The following is a 20,765-nucleotide window of genomic DNA, read 5'->3' as shown; positions in this document are numbered from 1 at the left end:
AAAATTTAAACTAAAACAAGAAAGGAAGCAAACTTCGGCAAGCCGAAGTCCATATACCCTTGCAGCTATCGCAATGTTTAAAAATGTGATGATTTGCAGCTCAATTATTTGATAGTTCCTATATCAGTTATATGATATCGTTTTTCGATTTTAGCGTAATTCTGAACTATCAAATTATTACTAAGTCAAACAGAATTTTGTAAAAAAAATTACAAAATAAAAAGGTTTTTTTTCTAAATTTTTTTTTTTATATTTTTATTGTTCCCAGGGGGCTTTATGTTATAGTCGTCCAATTTTGATAAAATTTAAACAGTATCGTTTGCCATAGAAACGATCGAATAATCTAGCTAAAATAATAATGATAATTAATTAATGAAGTAATAATAAAGAAAGGCTAATTATTTTAATAGGTACATATATTTCGGATGGCCGATGTTTGCTTCTTTTCTTGTTTTAATAAATTTTGAAAGCAGCATCGAATATGAAGCGAATTTTTAGCAAGATGAAAAATCCCAAAAACCGGAACCTTTTTTCGCTACCATTCTTAACATCGACAATTTTCTAAATTATATATTTTTGCTTTCACCGTTTTTTTTTTACTAAAAATTTGATAATTTTTATAGTCTTTTTAATCTTCTTAAATAAGCGATCGGTATAGCACTCTTTCCAATCGAACCATCATAGCAGATTTACAATTCGGCGGTTAAACTTACATAAATTTGTGATTTTTTTTTTACTGTGATCAAATAAAACAATAATAAGTTATTAAGAAAACAGTTCATGGTAGTGACAGTGACTTAAGTCTATGAGTTGTTGTTAATTTCGGAATTAATTGTTGAATAAATACGATATTTTTGATTTTGTATATAATTAAATTTAAAACAAGACCAAATCATTACTTTTACTGTAAACGCTATAGAGCTGGCTTAACTCCAAAAAAGGGGTCGTATGTAGACTTTAGTCCTAGTATGTATATTAGAAGTCCGTCTCTTGAAACATGAGTTTTTAGAACTAGTCAAATTGGAGCTCAATATTGTCAAGCTAATCGAAATGATCGAAGCTCGCGTTTTTTCCTGTTTGTGGGACCTTGTAGAACAGAAGAGCTTCGCTACGGTTTGCCGTCAAAATATGTATGAATGTATGAATGTATGTATAATATTGAAGAAAATCGATAGAGGTCGATATGCCTTGGACTGGGAAGAGACTAAAATCGATTGAACAGCAGCGATGGCAGCTAATTCCGCCTAAGTATGTATGTCTGTACATGGCAGCATATATGCTTGCGTATTTACTAAATATCTACCGTTATAAATCCAATTCAGTTAGGGTTTGATAGTGGAGCTACATACATGTATACCGTTGTACATAAGGATTTCATATAAACATTTAAATACATACAGCTACACCGTGACGACGACCAGAAATGCATCGAGATTGCATGCACACACACAAACACACACACACACACAGACCCACACAGACCCACACAGACCCACACGCAGACACATGGAAAGTGCAGCGCACAAACACAAGCTAGACAGAAACAGTCGGTAAAAGAGTGCGAGACGGTGGCAACCAGAAGGAAGGAGGGAGACAGCAGGACATGAGCAGGGACAGGAGGTGCCAGAGAGGCCTTGAAGTAGACATTAAATCATGCACAAATTTGCATACCACCGACCAGGACCACCCGGCTCTGCTGTGGCTGCAGCGGGCAGGAGAGACGAGGACGGGGTTCACTGGGTGGTTGCAGTGGTCATCACGGCTGCACCGCCGCCATAAGGGATGTTACTGCGGAAAGTGCAGCGATGACCAGAACAGCACTGGCTGACCCTCCGCCTGTCTGTGTGAGAGTAATCAGTTGGCGGGGGTGGCGGTGGCGCAAGGGATGATGCAACGAAAACGCATCTGAAACGCGGCATGGGCCAGACATATTTGGTTCACACACACTCTCACGTTCGCGGGGAACGAATGGACTGTGGGCATCGGCAGCATGCAGTTAAATGCACTCGGAGAAACTCGATCGTAAATATGTACATACATATGTATGTATGTCTGAATGTATTACCATAATTTTCTACCATTAAATTGTGGGCTCTACGGATGAGCTTGGCTAAATCAATTGATCATAAAATACACATATGCAATATTTGTTTATGTTTAAAAGTGTCCACTCTCTACATATGTACATTATTTATCAAGTTTAATATTTAAAGAATCACATCTACCTACACTAATTTTCAAGTTAGTGATTTTGTGGAACATGTTTGTACATACATATGTACCTTGTTGTCAATTCAAATATATGAAATTATTTATATAAATTGGCAAAGCTAAGAGAAGGCCAACATGATGAATACAAAAAATAATATTTCTTAAATGCATTTGGTCACAAAATTCTATCAGAATATCACTCGAAAAAAACGTCGCTTGGTGTTATCCGATGTCTCTCTTAACATTTATGATCAGAATACGATCGCGATAATGGTTTTTTTGGTCAGAAAAAGGACTAGGAATGTCATCACTGTGTTAATAAAATGGGACGCCTGGAGAAGATTCCAATTTCTTTCAGTGTGGTCGGAACTGCAACTGCAAGTGCAAAAACAACTGGCAATGCAACTGCAGTTGCCAAGAGCGCCGGCGCTGGCCTGTCCGAGTGCAAGGACCTGAATCCACATCCACATCCACATCCACATGCACATCCACATCCGCCGCTTTCGTTGCTGGTGTCGCTGCCGCTGCTGTCACTTTTTGTTTAACACACACAATTTTTATATTATAATAAGCACACCGCCGACTCCCAGTCATTCCCCCCCTTCGGCAGTCACCCGTCCCTTGACCAGCTCACCGAACAACGTACTTCCGAGGCGATGATTTTTATTCTCAATTATTTTGGATGCGGCATTCACAAACGCAATATTCCATGGAGTAGAACAGCCGACTGCGGATCGTCCTGACCTCGCGGAGCATTTTTATTTTATCAAATGTGCATAAAAAAGATTTCAAATAACTGCGGACTGTGCTAAAAATTAAACGAAAAAGAAAAAAAACAATGTTGTTCGATAAAGGAGAAAAGCACAAATGAATTGCTTAGCCCAAGTGCAAAGGGACCTGGCTCAACTTGGGACTTTCATTTGTGTTTTACTGCATCAGATTGAAGTCTGACACATTTTGCTTTAAATTTAATTTCAGATCATCATAATTTCAACAAAAACAATAGACCAAAAACGTTTTAATAACAACAGAAAAAGCGATAAATCATCCGACTTAACTCAACAACCCAACCATCTTTCAGTTTAAAAAGCAATAGAACAGATGCAATTAATTCTCTGATTTATGTACTCACATTACCGAATCGGAATATCAATATCAACATCAAACTTTAACTTCATCACGAGCCTACAAAAATTATAACAAATTATAACAACTAAATTAATGTAACCCAACATAAAAGCCGACCAACGAGAAAAAACCCGTTAAAAACCATCTCAAATTTCTATGTTAGACAAATGAAACGAAAAAATAATTTACAACAAACAAAAATGTTGCAAAATTGAAATCAAAAGTACAAAACCACGTAAATTAATTACGAAGAAAATTTATAAATTTATTGAAATACAAAAGGAACTTCAATGCAAACTATAAACCATTTTATGCAGAAAAAAATTCGTAACTTTTAATAGATTTCTGTAGGTTTGAGTAAGGATTGCGTAAGGATTTGAACCAAATCCGACCTAGGCTACGGACTAAAAAATAATTTAATTACTTGTGTACATATATAATAAAATAGTCGCTTACATTGTAAGGCTAGCTAACATTCTATACCTAAAAGAGAGTAAAGAGTTTGTGCTTTCGGACTTTACCGAGATTTCCCAAGTTATCAAAGAGGAACCATAACCACAGCTACAAAATACATTCCCTGAATGCTTACTCAAGACACACTGACACCGGAACAGATAGTTTGGAATACCACATACCCTACAGCTAGCATTTGACACACAAGAGGCTATATTCATGCCCATATTTAATAACACACTTCAGAAGAAAATCGCGATATACTTTCTTATAATAAGAGCAATTTTCAAAAAGTATTAACTGTAACACGATAAAATCTAGACAACAGTACGTAAAATGATATATATCGTAATTGTATAACGCTACCAACTAATCCACTTAAGTCACTATAGTATCCCATTTCAGTAAAACAAATGAGAGATTTTTAAAATAAGATATCTACTTAAGTCAGTTGATAAAAACGTATTGGTAACGGTAACCAACTTTTGGTGACCCAGGCTAAAAACCCTCTTAAACTTTATTACATAAAATTATATTTTTATATACCTTAAATTGTAGTATAAAGTGAGAAACTATTTGAGACAACTATTTGTATTTGCGAAGAATACAAATCCGATAGTTAGGTGATACTTTTTGGGCGCGAAAATAAGTAAAGATATCGGGTAACAAATTGTGATTTAAAATTTACAAAAATTAAAAGCTTATAAGAGAAGAAAATCCTATCTGGCTCCATGACGGCATGGAGAGGGAGTACTGTAATTTTTGGAGTTACACCGAAAACAGGCGATTAATGACTTTTCGTAACAAATATATCGCGACACCGTAACGTGTGCCTTATTCCGGCCTTATGTTTAAATGACTTTCAATAACACATCAAAAATAATTTATATCAAACCCATAACCGTAACCTATTGACCGTAAGAAACGTCACATGTAAAAAGTAAATAGTAAGGAAAACCACAAGCTGCTCGAGGAACGCTATCGAACGGAATCGTACCGCAACCACAACTGAGGATCAACGCTTGTTTTCAAGGTAATTTCTGAATGCGATCATACCCTGACTTCCACTGCACATACTGTATAGCACAATGAACTACGGCTGACCATTGTCCCGATGTTGTCCGATTGCCAACTAAGAGCAAGGTAAAGAGAGCATCGATATCCGTGGAGACTGCTCCCGGTTAACAAGGATGCTGGTGTTGGTGTTGGTGTTGGTGTAGGTGTTGGTGTTGGTGTTGCTTTCGGCGAACACGAAGATGCGACGAAGACATTTGCCGAAGGTTTCAACGCCGCGTCCTGAAACGAAGACGTTTGGCTTACTTTGATGGCTGCCTTTGCGCCGCCAACGACGACGATGACGACGGAGAAGGCGAAGGCGAAGGCGAAGGCGATGGCGAAGGCGATGGCGATGGCGAAGGCGATGGCTCGACTTGAAGCCGACTCCACTTTTGTGTACAAGTTCTATTTCTAAACGAGACGTGTCTGAACCCCCAGCAACAGTCATATTTATACTTGGCCGACGCGGCGTCCAAATTAGTTTTTCTATGACTCGCGCGCCGCCAGGTTATCTGTAGTTGTTTACTGGGAGCAACTCCAAAGTCTCGGCCGTAACCGTAACCGTAATCGAGGCCGTGCATCCAGATATCCATTATTTTGTTTTACTATCAAAACAACCTCGCAAAGAGGTAAAGCGGGCGAGAAACGCACTGAATCCCCAAAAATTCGATTATTGATACTCAAGTATTAAGTATTGTAAACGATAATTCAAATTTTTAGTTCGTTCTGTATATAAACATACTATTTTCGTAGCGTTTCGTTTGCGACAATTGTTTACCAATTTGTCGTTACTAATTTATTTTATTATTTTATTTGCCATTTTATGCTTTCCTGATTAATAATTCTAATTAACATTTAAGATTTGTCTTAATTATATGGAATAATGCTAGTGATTAAAAAGCCAGAAAGTTATTTCGACCACTATCAAGTTGAAAAATTGTGCTATGTATGTTAATTCTGAGCAATCAATAGTTGCAGATTTCGTTCGGTAATCTTGGATTTGCAAAGATAAGTGCCTTTATTTATTTTTAAAAAGTTTTTAAAAATCTTAACTGCGGGCTTGGGCTACACATTAACAAAAAAGGACCGCACACTTTTGTTGAGTCTTGCGGTCATAATAACTATATAAATGAGAAATATAAAAAAGCTTAAGAAATAGTTTTAGATCATGTTGACTCTGACCTTCAACGGCCCATTGAATAGACCTTTCGGGGTCCTATAAACTGTAGAGGGTCACATAAATCCTTAGACCTGAAGAAAAACCGCTGGTTTTCCTATCCATCACAAAGCTGTTAAAATGGCCTTTTTAACTGTTTTCGGTTGCGCGCTCAATTAAGTTTCCCCGCTGAATCAAACAATACTATTTTCTTTCTTTTCATCAATTTCTTTATATATTTTAGACCCTTGCTAGACCCCTGCAACACCCTGCTATAGTTTGGATAATTGTAAAGTGGAAAACAATTTACTCAGCATTAATACGTCTGTTTGCAAGTTCATCTCCAAAGGCGACTGTGTGGAAAATTCCCAGTCGCCTTTTCTTTGTTACATACGAGGAAAATGTTGCAAAATCGAAATTGAGTAACAATTATTCGACTTAATGTAAACAGGAAAGAAAACAAACATATACCCTTGCAGCTATTGCAAAAATAAAATATTTTTGAAAACATTTAAATTATAATTAACTTACGTATTTGTTTAAAAGCATTGAAGCTATGATGATTTGCAGCTCCATTATTCGATAGTTCCTATGACAGCTAAATGATATCGTTTTTCGATTATATAAAATTAAAAGCCTAATTTAATTTAATATTTAATCAATTATTTATTTAATTTAATTTTGCAAAAGCTTGAAGGGTATATGAACTTCGGCTTGCCGAAGTTTGCTTTCTTTCCTGTTTACATTAAGTTTTGTTTAGTTTTAAAGTAAGTTTCAAAATATTTGAAAAGCCAACATGAGCGCCAAATATCGCGGAGGCTTATATTTTCCGATCGCAAGGTCAATATGTAACCTTTATCATCTTCAGTCATTTCCGACATGCTTCACTTTTTTTTTCACCAAAAACTAACGATTTACCAAACTAGAATAGTACTTGAATACCAAATATTTAATAAATAACATGATAAAAACTTTTTTACATATTTTACGACCGTTCGTAGTTTGCATATAGAGGCTATACCCTAGGTGCCGGATTTCTTTGTCTATAATACACACACAAAATTTCATATTGTTCCGGTGAATATTTTCAAAGTTTCAAACAAATTTTAACAGGTGTTTCAGATTGCTTAAAACTACAAACTTTAAACGTTTTTTTTCTCAAAATGGGGTTTTTAAAGTCGGTGACCAACATCACTCGACACGGGTAAACCGATTAGTCTCAAACTTAAACTTATATTTTAGTAATAAAACGAAGTTTTTCCCACTGACAAATATTTTTTGCTCAAAAATGAAGCCAAACAAATATTTTTTCTAATATTAAGTCATAACTTTTAAACAACTTTTTAGATCAATCAATTTTAAAGCTTTCTCAGAACGAATTCCGAAAAGTTCTTAGGCTATAACAGCCAAAGTAGAAATATAAGCATTTTTTTTAAATGAACAAATTTAAAGATTACAAACAGAAGCAAAAGTAATTAGCTTCGGAGTTTTTTAAATACTCATAACTCACAATAGAATAAAAAACCGACTCTTTCTAAAACAAAATTGAAATTGGGTACTGAAAAGCACTGTTATCGTCATCAGGTACAAAAGTGCTCGTATGCACGGAGCAGGGCGCTTTATGGATACAGTTTCTGCTTACCAGGCAAAACGCAAATGTTAGCTTCATCGTTTTTGGTCCGAGAAATGTTTAATTTTGAAACAACATTGTTTTACAATGTTACGTAAAAAATAATAAAATACACAAAAAAATTCTTTGGAAAACATATTCTTTGTAATGTAATTAAGTAATGTTTATGATGCACTAACATTTTTAAATTTTTCTTTTTTTTTGAATATGGTAATGGTTTAATAACACAGAATAACGCTTTTATTATTTTTCAATTCGGAAAAAGAACATGTAGTTGCCATAGGAACCATAGAGCAATTGAGGTGAAAGTCATAGCTTCAATGTTTTTAAACATATATGCATATAAATCAAAATTTGAATGTTTTTAAGAATATTATTTTTTTTGTTAGATGTCGGTATTAATTTATACACCAATATCATTACTAGGAGGCGTCCTCATGCTACTTGGATATTGAAAAACCGGAGAAAACCGTTTTGACCCTTGATTATCAAACAATTATTTTTGTCTTAATACCCTTTCTTATGTTTCCATTTCACTTAAAAAACATCGAATAAGAATTCACTTTAAGTTTTTAGGTATTAAGACTTTAAACAACGGGAGATATGTTTAAGCACTTATTGCTGAAGAAATCATCAAAATATCTGCTACAAATCAGAGGTTGTTAAAAAAAGACCAAAATGGATTTTTTAACCCCTGTAACTTCTGTTAAACCTCGAATTTCTCATAACCGACCAATGTATTTATTTTGTTTTCGTTGTGAACCCAAAAAGTCTAAGAATTTCATGAAAATCAGACCTTCGAGTTTTAGGTGGCCCACTTGAAAGATTGTCAGCCATATAGAAGTCCATAAATCACTAAAATGGATTTCGTACTTTTAGCGCCTTTTTCAAATTCAAGTAGCAATGAACAAATGATAGTGTTGGGGTGTACCTATATACTTGTATATACTAAGTATAAATTTTTGGTACATTATTCTTTACCCAAATAAAAAAAAGATAAGGCGACCTTTTACCTTACCGAGGTAAATATTGTTATTTATCTTTTAAATAAGCTGTGTTAGTATTTTTATTTATTTTTGGTTTTAAAATTACCACAAATTGAATTTTGTATGTTATTCAGCAGATATTCTAAAAACAAATAAAATCAATTCACTGCATATGCAAGATATAATGACGTTCCTTGCAACATTTCTACAACCACACTTAATTGCCAGAGCGTATAAAAAATAATACAATTCAATTGCAACTTCATAAAGTACCTTTTAGCCTCATAATGATTAATTTAAAAAAGTGTAAAAAAGATGTGTTTATTCTTACCGTTTTTGTACCTTAATAATTGTGTATTTTGTATTTTACCTATGTACTCATTTTCGCAAATACTTTTTACCTCACCAAGATACAGAAAACTAAATCTTTTCCAACACCGCAAATTGTTCCGATAAGAAAATACCGAAAATATGATTTTATTTGAAGAACATTTGGAGAGGTTATTGAAAAGAGAATGCACCTTTTTGGGAGAAAATTGTGTTGGTAAATTCGGCAAAGGTATTAAAATAATTGGTTTACACTGATTAAACATTTTAACGATTAAACAAATAAACAAATTTTTTAAATACAAAAAAAATGTCTGGCTACAGGAAAGAAGTTGTTTCTGAAATTCTTAAATAAGGGAGCAGGTTTACTTCCAAAAAATAAAAATGACCATAAAAGTATTTGTATCGTAGGTTTTTAATTGTTGATAGTAAAGTAAATGGGTTTGAGTTCGTTGAAAAGTACTTTAAACCGATAATTTTAATATATATAATATATATATACATAATTATTATAGACGAGCCGGACCAGAGCTTGCAAACATGACATTGTCGTTTTTTCCAAATATTTTATTTATTTCTGTTAATCAATTTAGAACATATTTTAGTATTGTTGTTTATTTTTGTATTCAATTATGATGGGGTGGCTTAAAATTGCTCGAAATCCAACTTCGTTGAACTTAATTATCAAAATGTACAGTGTATGTATTTTATAGTTCGCTATAAAAATAAATCTATATGCGAGTATCTGGGTGTTTATCTTGAAATAACACTCATTAACATTATGGCCTCGATTTCCCCTCTGCACTTGCTAATTGTTTTAAAGTCTCTTGTGCGTTACTCTTTGTCTTGCAGGCAGTGACATGATATGAAATTAAGGTACTTTGGCCAGGCCCAAACCATTCGCAGTTGGCAGCCCAGATTTGAAGGCAAAGGTCTTATCGACCGGAACGATCGGAACGATCGCACCGACCGCACCGATCGGCCAGTCCCAGCGCGCTGGGCAACAGATATTGGCCATCTCCCGGACAACTGGCTTCGAATGTTTAAGATGGACGCCGCAGACTTCTGGCAGCAGGCGCGAGCCCCTTTCGGCCTGCAAACGGCGCTTCACCAGTACAACTCGCCACCGAACCAGCAGCAAGGTGCTGCCCACCACACCCTGCACCACTCCCTTCCGCAGGAGCACGAGCTCATGGCCGATGTCCATTCGGGAGGCTCAGGAAGCTCAGTCCCGACGAACAGCGGCGGCTCCATTGGCGGCTCCATTGGCGGCTCCATTGGCGGCTCCATCGGCGGCTCCATCGGCGTCTCCAGCCCTCATCCGCCCCAGAGCAGCAAGGTCGAGTCCGGGTCCGGATCCGGATCCGGACTGCATCAGCAATCGGAGCAGCAGTCGTACGGGGGCGACTCCTTCCGCAGCTCGCAGTCGCCGCAGCTGAGCAGCCACCACCTGCTGTTCAACGCGGCTGCAGCAGCCGCAGCGGCCGCCCACCTCAAGTCCACGGCCCTGCAGACCAACCTCTCGTCCATGGGGGACCAGGCGCAGGGCACGCTCCGCGGCTACGGCCACGCCCACGCCCACGCCCACGGCCACGGATCCCTGAACGCCCTGTGCGGGATAAAGCCCAAGCAGGAGATGGACGCCACGCCGGCCCACCAGCCGCTGGACGAGTGCCACCAGCCGCTGGCGCAGGCGCAGTCGCAGACGCAGAGCCAGCCCTCGTACGGCGGGGGCGGGGGAGCGGACTTCTACGACGTGGGCGAGGCGCCGGCGAGAAAGACGGACGCGGGCGACGCCGAGGGACAGGGTCGGTCGCTGACCATTGGCCTCGGCGCCGACGAGGCGCAGTCCCATCCGCGGACCCAGCCACTGGCGATGGCGGGAAGAGGCCTTCAGACGCTACACGCCAAGCCAATGTCTCCGGGCACGGGAGCAGGAGCAGGAGCAGGAGCAGGAGCAGGAGCGGGAACTGGAGCAGCAGAAGCAGGAACAGGGACAGGAGGCCGACCCACAATGATCGACAAGACCTTGTCGCAAGGCCAACAGTCGCCACAGCACTCCTCATCGCCATCCGGCGGCAGCACGACGCCCGACATAAAATACAACAACGACAAGATGGCCAATGAAATTCAGGTATTATCGATTTCTGTGCTCTGAAAAGAGTTTGGGGAACCCCGACAACACACAACCGCTTTAAGCCAATACAGGTTGTTCGAGAAGTGTAGATACACTCAAAAAACGTTTGTTCTAAAGCATAGAAGCTCGCTCTTAATTTAAGAAAACCGCCTACGACTTGGATCTATGGTCGATTTTGTCTATATTACAGAAAGAAGGTTTTTAAAAAAAAGAGTTTCTAAAAAATACCCTCAACCCTGGGAGAGCAGCGGGCTGGTACCTATTTTTATATCTTTTAATTTAGATATATTATACTTATTTTTTATGTGCCCCTTAACCCTGCTCTCCCCGAAATTGGAATGAAAGGGAAGGAAATACGATAAATTATAATGTTATGAAAGGAGGGGGAAAACAAACTTACTTCTTTTTCGGGCCAACATGGCTCAGCCTGGATTTGAGCCGAGGACCTTTGGATTCATACTATACTTATACTAAATATTCTTGAAAACATTAAAATTATTATTCAAAATCTTTCCTATGGCAGCTATATGATATCGTTGTCCGATTTTAATAAAATTAAAAGCGTAATTCTGAACTGCCAAATTAATAATAGGTCAAAAAGTCTATTACAAAATAGAAAATAGGGTCGGAAATGTCTCCTACCTATAAATATAGAAAAATATAAAAAGGCAGCTTAGAAAAAAAAATTACATTTTCTAAAAAAAAATTTTGTTTTAAACACAGAAAATATTTTCCCTATTTTAGAAATTTTTTTTAAAGGTAGGAAAAATATGTTTCCATATTTAAGAAAAAACTACAAGCTTTCGATAAGTAATATTCGATAATTGCAAAAACTTATAATTTCATTAGATCCAATACATACAAAGTTTTGCCAAGAACGGAGGGGCGGACTGACTGAAATAGCCTGCTCGCCAAGAACTTATTTATTTTCCTATACACACTATTGCACGTTCACAAATAATCTTATTATACAAGTGTGAGTTGGTTTATCCTCTTGATCTTAGTAACCGATTAGTTTAAGCTGCCTCTAGGGTATTTCTCAAAATAAAAATTTTTCCGTGTCTGTCAGTTTCAACAAATTTTAGGGACTTTTTTTAAAATTCTGAAATAATTTTTCATGTGTTGGGCAGTAAATCGCTAAAATAGTTAAGCCTTAATCTGGTAAAGCTACAGACATTTATGTGATTAAAAATAAATTATTTTTTTTTTACTTTTTGGCAAATTTTTAAAAATTTGCTGAAATTAGAGTGTTTGGCCCTGGCAAAATTTTGTCCTATGCACCATAAATTTGGTAAGGAAAATGTTATAAAAAATTGGTTTCAGGTTAAAAGAAGAAACATTTTTACTGAATATTTGTAAAATATTAATTATTTTTTAAAAATTAAATTTAAAACTCTTCCTAATTTAAGCATAACTAATATGAAATCAGATACTTTTTAAAAAAGTGATCAAGATGTAAGCAAATGTTTAAAAAAAATCGAAGTTATGAAAAATTAAATGTCCAATTGGGAGCCAGATAACTTTCTCGTTATTTTTTTATCGCCTTACAATTGGTATTATAATATCAATTAGAATTAAATTCCCGACCCTTTCAGCATCACTAGGAATGTCGATCTAGCCATATCCGTCTGTTTGTCCCCTCGTTTCTGGTTAACTAACTAGCCTATTAGTTTTTAACAGTGTTAGGAAAAATACTAGTTTTTTGGATCTAGGTAATTGAGAAATAAGTACCTAAGCTAAAGGGTACAAAAATTTTCAAGTATCTAAGTAAGGTGAAAGGTACAAAAAATTTAAAAAAAAAAAACAGATTTTTTTTTAAATTTGAGGTCAATTTGTTCTTTACGAAGCTAATTTGAAAACAAATAAAATAAAATAATATATCAGTACCTAAATACCTAACATATAAACGTTTTAAGATAGATAAAAATAAAAAAAACCTAGGTAAGGTAAAAGGTAGTCCGACGTTCTAAAAAAATGTACCTAGGTACGTACCTAGATAATAGTATCAAGATACACCCCAGCACTGGTTTTAAAGCTATTATTAGTAGTTAAAACGAGCTGGATCGAGCTGGATATATGATACAGCTCCCATGGAAACAATCGGGAAAATATATGAAATAATAAAACGTTCCTTTTATTTTTAATTGATTCGAAATATTTCAAAACAAATCAATGTTTAATTGTTCAGAACTACGGTTCTAATATTATTTAAATCGTACAACGATATCATTAAGCTGCTTGTAAAACATTCGGCACGCTGAGATAAAATTGCTTGAGTGGGCAAAAACCTGGAAGAAGCGGTCCGACTGGGAACATTTAAAAAGTGTATTTATTAAGTCGAATGCTTATTCATTTTTCGTCACAAAATATTAGATATTTTTTATGTTGAAGGTTCGGTCATTTCCTCGCTAAGAGGTATTTTGTTTGATTTAAATACTTGTTAAAATAGAAGATTGGCCCGAATGTTTCAGTACGTGCACTTTTCAGGCCAGAAAAAATAGTCTTTTTACATCGTTAACGACCTTGAATGTTTTGGTCTTTTCATTTTACACAAAAGTTTCAAAGTGAACTCCTTTCTGACCACTGATATTTTTTTTAAGAGAGCGTGCCCAATTTGTGCTCTCTTTCTATGGCTTTTATTTTTCAGGGAATTTGCATTTGACCCAAGGACCCACCATTCCTATCCCTTAAATCTGTGCACTCTTATTTTAAGAGTACGTTAAAACAACCTCCCTTACGTGAGGGAAATTTCGAAAGCTCCCTTTCTTTCCAGTTCAAAGGGGTAAGCTGCGTCCACTAGTGCGCTAAACTCTCAAGTGTCTGTTTAGCACTTGGTCGCCTTTGGAGCGGGGCAAGCTGCCTTAGTCCTGCGCCAGGTTTCTTGGCGCTTTAACAGCTTTAGCGACAGCGACAGCCCTTCTCTTTTGACATCATTTGAGGCTCTCTGCGCCTCAAAATCGCGCCTGGAACGGGAAAGGAAAGGGGTTTGGAAATCAGAGAGGGGTAATGGAAAGTGAAGGGGTGTAGGTATGTTTCATTAGTAACGTTAGGGGAAAGAAGAGCATGAGGCGATAAGTTGTCAGTGGGCAGGGAGTGAGAGCGAGGGAGAGGGAGAGCGACTGCCCGAGTGGCTGGGTGTGAGGGAACGAGAGAGAAGGACAAAGAGCAGTCTTATTCTTTGCTTAGTTTTTAGCTATGCTTTTTCTTGAAGTAACCCCCATTGTCGAGTTCTGGCTCGCGTACTGTTCCTCCGACGAGCGGGCGCACGTTTGTCTGTTGGTGTGCGAGAGTCTTCACCTCGGCTCACATCTACAGTTCTACAGTAAGTTACGAGGGACCGAAAAGGGGATGCAAGTTCAGGTTCAGTTTCACAACACACACATACATGCAGACGTAAAAGGCAGTTCACTGTTCCTAGTCCAGACTTAAACTCTGCCGCTGCCATAATTTTTGTTTTCCCTGGACTTGTTTTCTTTTCACCCCCCACCCCAACACTCACTCTGTGCATTAGGAAAAGAGAAACGAGAGCGCAAGATGCCGTTCTTTCGGAAGCTTTTTCTTTCAGTCGTTTTTTACAACTGCGTCCGTGCTTATTTCTTCAAGAAAACAATAATAGCTCATAGAGAAAGAGACGCCGAATTAGAAGCTCAACTGCGGCAGCGACAGAGACGAAGTCGACGACGACGACGCCGCAAAACAGGATAGTTTAAGAAGAACCCCCGGCACTCACGCAGTGTCCCGTTTGCTGATGATACTTCGCCGAGCCGGCAGAAGTTCAAAGGACATCAGACCGTAAGGTTGTGTGCTCCGGTCTGCTTCGCGTAGCTAAACAAGCCAACAAAACTAAAATCAGTTTGTCCGTGCGCCAGCTATTTTCGTGGTCGCGAAGCCAAGTAATTTTGAAGCACCACCACTAACCTGTATCCACTGAGGCAGTCGCGGTTGAAATGCCTCCTCGTCGCTAGAATTTCTCTAACACGACAGTCTTTCCGATCCACAAATTTAATATGAAGGGGCGTCCTTCAGTGCTGATGCAGTTGATAGCATTGTGTCGCCCGTGCATCTAACCGATACAAAAAGCCGCCTAATATGACATACAAGTGCCTCACAGTTCGCAAAACTTTGATTCGGAAATATGGACAAGAAAACAAATCGCCGGAATAAGAAATAAAATTTAAAAACACACACCGCAAGGGAACTGAACTGTGTTGTATTCGTTCCGATTTGTTTCGATTAACGATCGCCTATCTAGATCGTTAGCGTAAATACAATGACACTTGACTGTGAAAAGGAGCACGATGTAATTTTTATTTTTCATTCACAACTTTCAAAATTAATGGTTTAATTAGAAACGATTGTTAAAATAGTGAAAGTGCTATTATTATTGCAGTCAGGGGCGTTAAAGAATTTTTAACAAATGAACTATTATGAAATTTACCGTGGACTTTTGAGTAAATTTCGTTATTTATGCACACTATGTTAGGATAGGTCCCACTTATTGTTGTTAGGTTGGGCATATTGTGATGGTTGTACATATTTTTATAAAAATTCAAAATTCAATCAGTGGAGCAGACATCTCCGACCCTATAAAGTATATATGTTCTTGATCAGCACCACTATGAGAGTCGATCTAGCCATGTCCGTCAGTCCGTCCGTTTTAAAACTATCTTCATGAAACTTTTAGAAAAGTTGTCTTTCTATGGCAGGTAGTATATAAGTCGGAACGAGCCGGGTCGGACGGCTATAGAATATAGCTCCTAAAGGAACAATCGGAAAAATAAAAGAAAAAAATATAACTTTGCAGTTATTACATTTTTTTTAGTTCTTCAAGATTAAATTTAAATTTCACCAAAATCAGACTTTTTAAATAGCTCCCATAGAAACCATCAAAATATTAAAAAAAATTATTAAAAAATGTAACTCTATATTTTAATTTTAATTTTTTTTTTTGACTTAGTAATAATTTAATAGTTCAGAATTACGCTCTTAATTTTATTCAATTCGGAAAACGTTCATAAAGCTGCCATAGGAACGATCGAATATTTGACCTGAAAAGCATCATAGCGTCAATGTTTTAAACATATACACAAAGAAATCAAATTTTAAATGTTTTGAAGAATATTTAATTTTTGCAAAAGCTGCAAGGGTATATGAACTTAGGCTTGCCGACGTTTGCTTCCCTTCCTGTTGCTTTAAAAATTGGGAAAGACCAATTAATGGTTTAAACTTGAATAAAAGTACAAATCATAAAAAAGAACAAATAGTAGTTTAAATATAAGTATATTAAGTCTTTTTAAAATTAAGTTTGTAAAGATCTTTTTACACACACACTTACAGCTATTTTGAGAAATAAGCACAGCTTATAATGATGAGTCTCTTACAAAAAAATGCATTTCATAATTTTGGAGCGCTAACCAGTATTGGGGAAGGTAACATATATTTGAGCCTAGATAATGTAGTAAGAAATTGGAAACAAATTATATGTAATGCCATGATGTAATATGTAATATGTTGCCGACAATGGCACACATTTCTGAAAGTGCCAATCATGAAAAGGAAGAAATAGTCGTTTGAATAGAAGTCATTGAAGATATTTTTAAGTTGCACTTTGCTTGTGTATAATGATGAAAAACACTACGATTTCAGTCTATTTCGAGCTATGACCAGTACATTGTACATTTGCAAATTTAGTTACATTCTTAGCTAGAAATTATAAACCGATTCCCCAACACTGGTTGAGCAACTCTTTGATTTACCATTGATCACATCGTTGAATCAGTGAAATGGGTTTTAAATAAGAAACGAATACTACCCGCCAGACTTATTTGTAATTAACAACGAACACCTCCGATTGTTTTTCAGCTTCAGCTATCCCGGTCGAGCAGCGCAGCCGCGATCAGTGAACGCACCCTTGAAGAATGTTGGTCAACCCTGCAACGAGTGAGTTGGCATCTGTTCCGTTGTGTATAGTACTCTTCCTCGTCAAAGACACATGTACACAGCTGCAGCGCAGCACAGCACATCCCCGAACACCTTACGCACAAATAACAATCATCTGTATGCAGATGTACATATGTACATCCCTGCATTTAGAAAAACTTGTCCGAGCCAGGAAGCGCCTTTCCCGGACGCAGTAGATGAGGAGAATCAGTTCCTTTTACTCTAACGAAACTGTTGTTTATAGTTGCATTACTTCGAGTTAATTTATTTTCGTTTAATTTAGCGTTAATATTTGTATAGTTTTTAATCTAGTGGTACTTAGTTTATTCGCACACTTATTTTGCAAACAAAAATATATCGATAAATGCTTCAACTGCTAATATTGCAAGTTGACACCCGCTATATTCTGCCTCATTTGCTTTTATTTGCAAGCAAGCCGGGCGTCTAAACATAAAATATGTTATATATAATTTAAAATTAATTGATCTTTCAGTTTATTGTTTAACACATGTACAAAAAACAATAGATTTTATAAATTAAATGTATGCGTTCTCAAATTTATGCAATATTTTATTTTCTTTAATTTGCAAATTTGTTTTAGGTTATTTTATTTTTTATGTTAATGGCCATTCGCGTTACGTAAAGTGTTTGAAATAATACCAGTGTACAAACAAAAAAAAAAAGCAAATTCTTACGAAGAATTTCTGCTTCATACTCAATGCTTTTTCTTTTCTTTTAACATTTTGAGTAATAATAGCCTGATTCCATTGACGCATTTAACTAATGCTTCTACGACATGTGAATGGCACAAACAGCTGATCTCGTTTTGTTCACTTTTGAATTGTCGCAAATCCAAACAAAACTTATTAAAAATCATGAGTATAAGTGAGTTAACGGAACTCTTTAATGCACAGCCGGAAATTCGTAATCTTTTCAAGGCATTTGCCAACTTGGAAGGGAAGCTGATGGTGTTGTTTGACGGGTTTTGAAAGGAGACCACCAAAGTTTCCAAAATAGAGCAAGGATACCCCTTATATGCAGTAGTTTTTTCCTGCCAGTTTCAGAAGTATTGCCAGTGCTATTGCCACTAGGATTTGCTGCGCTTGCTCTTGTTTTTAGTCATTTTTATGCGAAATAGATTTTATATTCGAAAAAAATTGCGCCACTAACTAAATATCGTTAAGTATCGGTATTTTTCGGTATTTTTTCTAAAAACGATTGGGGCGCACTTAGCCTTATGGGGTTCGCTGGGTAAATAAATGCGCATTATGCCAAATGCGATTTAATGCGCCAATGGAATCCGGCAATAAGTAAAGAAATTGCAGTTTCATAGCACAAGGATAAAAAAAGACAGTCTTCAGAAGTCGAAGGCGCAAAAAATGTAGTGCTCTGGTCTATTTCTAAAAGTGCAACATAAAATTTTATTTTTATAGGCACTTTAAGATTGGAGAAATTGTGTCAGAGAAATCAGAGACTTCAAAGTTGACATCATATTCAAAATCATGGAAAATGGCCCAAGCCGGGGACTATTTTTCTATAATGCGGTGGTGTGTTAAGAATTTTTGTCAGCAAAAAAAAAATAGGTAACTGTGATTATATGGGCAACGTAATTAAAAATGCCGTCAATCATTAGACTTTCGTTATCTTGGCTATGCCTCGGAACTCTTAGCTGATGGAAATGATGTATGGGACTAAAATAAAATTGGTTCGTCAAAATTTCACACAATTTAATTTAGTGTTCTTGTGTAACTGATATTAAATGGTACTTGGTAATCCAGAAAGTGCGTACCGGAGAAGTAAAAAAGTCCAGCAAAGCCACAACGCTTTGTGAATATCAAGGCCTCAATTAAAGCGCAAGCCTCGATAATGGGACTTGAATATAGCAAAAAGTTGTTTATATTTGCGACAAAATTTCTTTATTTGTTGCAAAAGTTATTTATTACTCTATAAAAAATATGTTTTGTTTTTTGTTATTTTACCCACTGTAGAGCCGGTGTTTTATAATCGATACATTTAAAAAAAGGCTTTCTTCGGTTAGCTGAAGTTTAACTACTCTTGTAGTTGTGAGACAAATTTATCAGTCAACACACTTCTTTCTTAATAGACATATTATAAAGTGGTGTATACTAAATTAAATGTTTAAATCGGGCAGGATAACAGAAAGTTTAAAAAAACAAAAATCTTCATGTTGCTGTAATTGAAAACAAATTTTCGGAATAGGCTAAGATAAGGATGAATCTTTAAAAGACACTGTGATCTATTTAATATACATAAATAACGAAGTAAACTTTTAAAAGTTGTTCCAAACAATTGTTCTGCTTCTGTAACAAATGCAATGTTATTTTGCTTAGTTGTTCCGATCATAGTTTTGGGGGCCATAGGAAAGCTATGCAATACAAAGAGGACTAGCTGTTTGTTTAATAAATATAAGTAGGAGAGTGGTAGCTTTTGTACAGATTGTATTTTTTGTATTGCAATTTTGTTAAATATACCCAATCCATAAGTCGTAATTTAGGGTGAAGCGCCTTTTGGACAACCATATCATAAAAATGGTGCAGAAATAAACGACTTTTTTGCACATTGGGGAAACCGGCGTACTGCACGTCTGAACTTCCCTTCCTTCCCTCGGATGTTTTGTCTTGAACGGCTAAGACGCAGACATAAGCACATTCGTAGGTCCTTATTTATGTTTGTATGAATGGGTATATGTATGTATATTGTACATACATGTCTGTGTGAGTCGCTTGCACACGAACAAGCGAACTCGCACCCAGCCGAACGAACTCATTTGTCCACCCCTCACGTTTTTTTCGACCATTTTTATTCCACTCACCTCGACCACACGCCGAGCGAAGCGAAAAGAAGCGATGGGTACCGCCTCCTGCTACCCCTAAGATAGAGTGAAAGGAGCGTCCGGTGGACCTAAGTCCATCCCTCTTCGAGTTTGCGTCCCTTGCTGCACGGTGCTAGGGGTCGAGCGGAGTTGGCGGAAGGAATAGAACGCGAGGCGAAGCGAACGAAAATAAAAACGAAACGAATGAAGAAGGCAGGACTTAAAAAGGGGAACGAAATAGGGTAATGCATGTATGGAAGTTCATTGTGACTTTCTAAGCGCGCTCTCCTCTCTCCACGTCTCTTCCTCTCTTCCTCTCTCTCCTCTCTCCCATTTGATATTTTTTTCTTTAGATATTACATTTTAATGTGTTTCGACAATGTTTATTATACGGTATGTTATATTGAGAGAGAATGCATAATGCATTAAAAAATCAAATTACTGTTTACCCGTAATTTAAGTTTAGTTTTTATTTTTTAAAGTAACCCAATCTCAGAATGAGTTAATAATAAGTTAGCTTTTAATAAAAAGTGATTACCCCTTCTAAAAAATATACAGTACTCTCTTGCATTGCATTGTTTTGGGCGGCACATAATTTATTGTATTAGTGTGAGACATTTTATTTCTCCATGAAACAAAACCTTTGGTTTGACCTAAATATTGACATGTTGTATCTTATATCCTTAACTTCGCAGTTTTTAATTATTATGTTTTTATTAGTTTTAAAGGAAAAACAACACTGATGTGAACCTACACTTTAAATTAAATACATTTTAAGATCGTTTCTTATCAGATAATTAACACCGTTTAAAGGATGTTTAGCTCTAAAACTAGGTTGAATTGTTATGAGTTTCCGTTTAATAGAATATCTTGACTAGAGAAAATCTGATTCAATGGAAAGAAAGAAT

The 20,765-nt window shown here is 36.6% G+C and overlaps 1 protein-coding gene across 4 annotated transcripts in view; it reads left to right on the top strand.

Annotated features, from left to right (window-relative positions):
- Positions 1 to 3,642: 3,642 nt before the first annotated feature.
- Positions 3,643 to 20,765, top strand: part of LOC108145320 (zinc finger protein 592) — a 41,209-nt gene continuing 24,086 nt past the window's right edge. For 2 of the 4 annotated variants that reach the window (XM_017270694.1, XM_017270693.1), the window contains exons 1-2: positions 14,817 to 15,384; positions 16,947 to 17,024. In XM_017270694.1, the coding sequence (XP_017126183.1) occupies positions 17,003 to 17,024 (22 nt within the window). In that variant the 5' untranslated portion in view covers positions 14,817 to 15,384; positions 16,947 to 17,002. Of the gene's footprint in view, positions 4,826 to 9,799; positions 11,082 to 14,816; positions 15,385 to 16,946; positions 17,025 to 20,765 lie in introns of those variants that run through there. The other 2 variants (XM_017270692.2, XM_041708634.1) reach the window with 2 other exon arrangements.

Source organism: Drosophila elegans, unplaced genomic scaffold (assembly GCF_018152505.1).
Source record: "Drosophila elegans isolate 14027-0461.03 unplaced genomic scaffold, ASM1815250v1 contig_349, whole genome shotgun sequence".
Taxonomy (NCBI): domain Eukaryota; kingdom Metazoa; phylum Arthropoda; class Insecta; order Diptera; family Drosophilidae; genus Drosophila; species Drosophila elegans.
The sequence above is the reverse complement of the archived record's forward strand: the minus strand, read 5'-3'. Positions and strand labels throughout refer to the sequence as shown.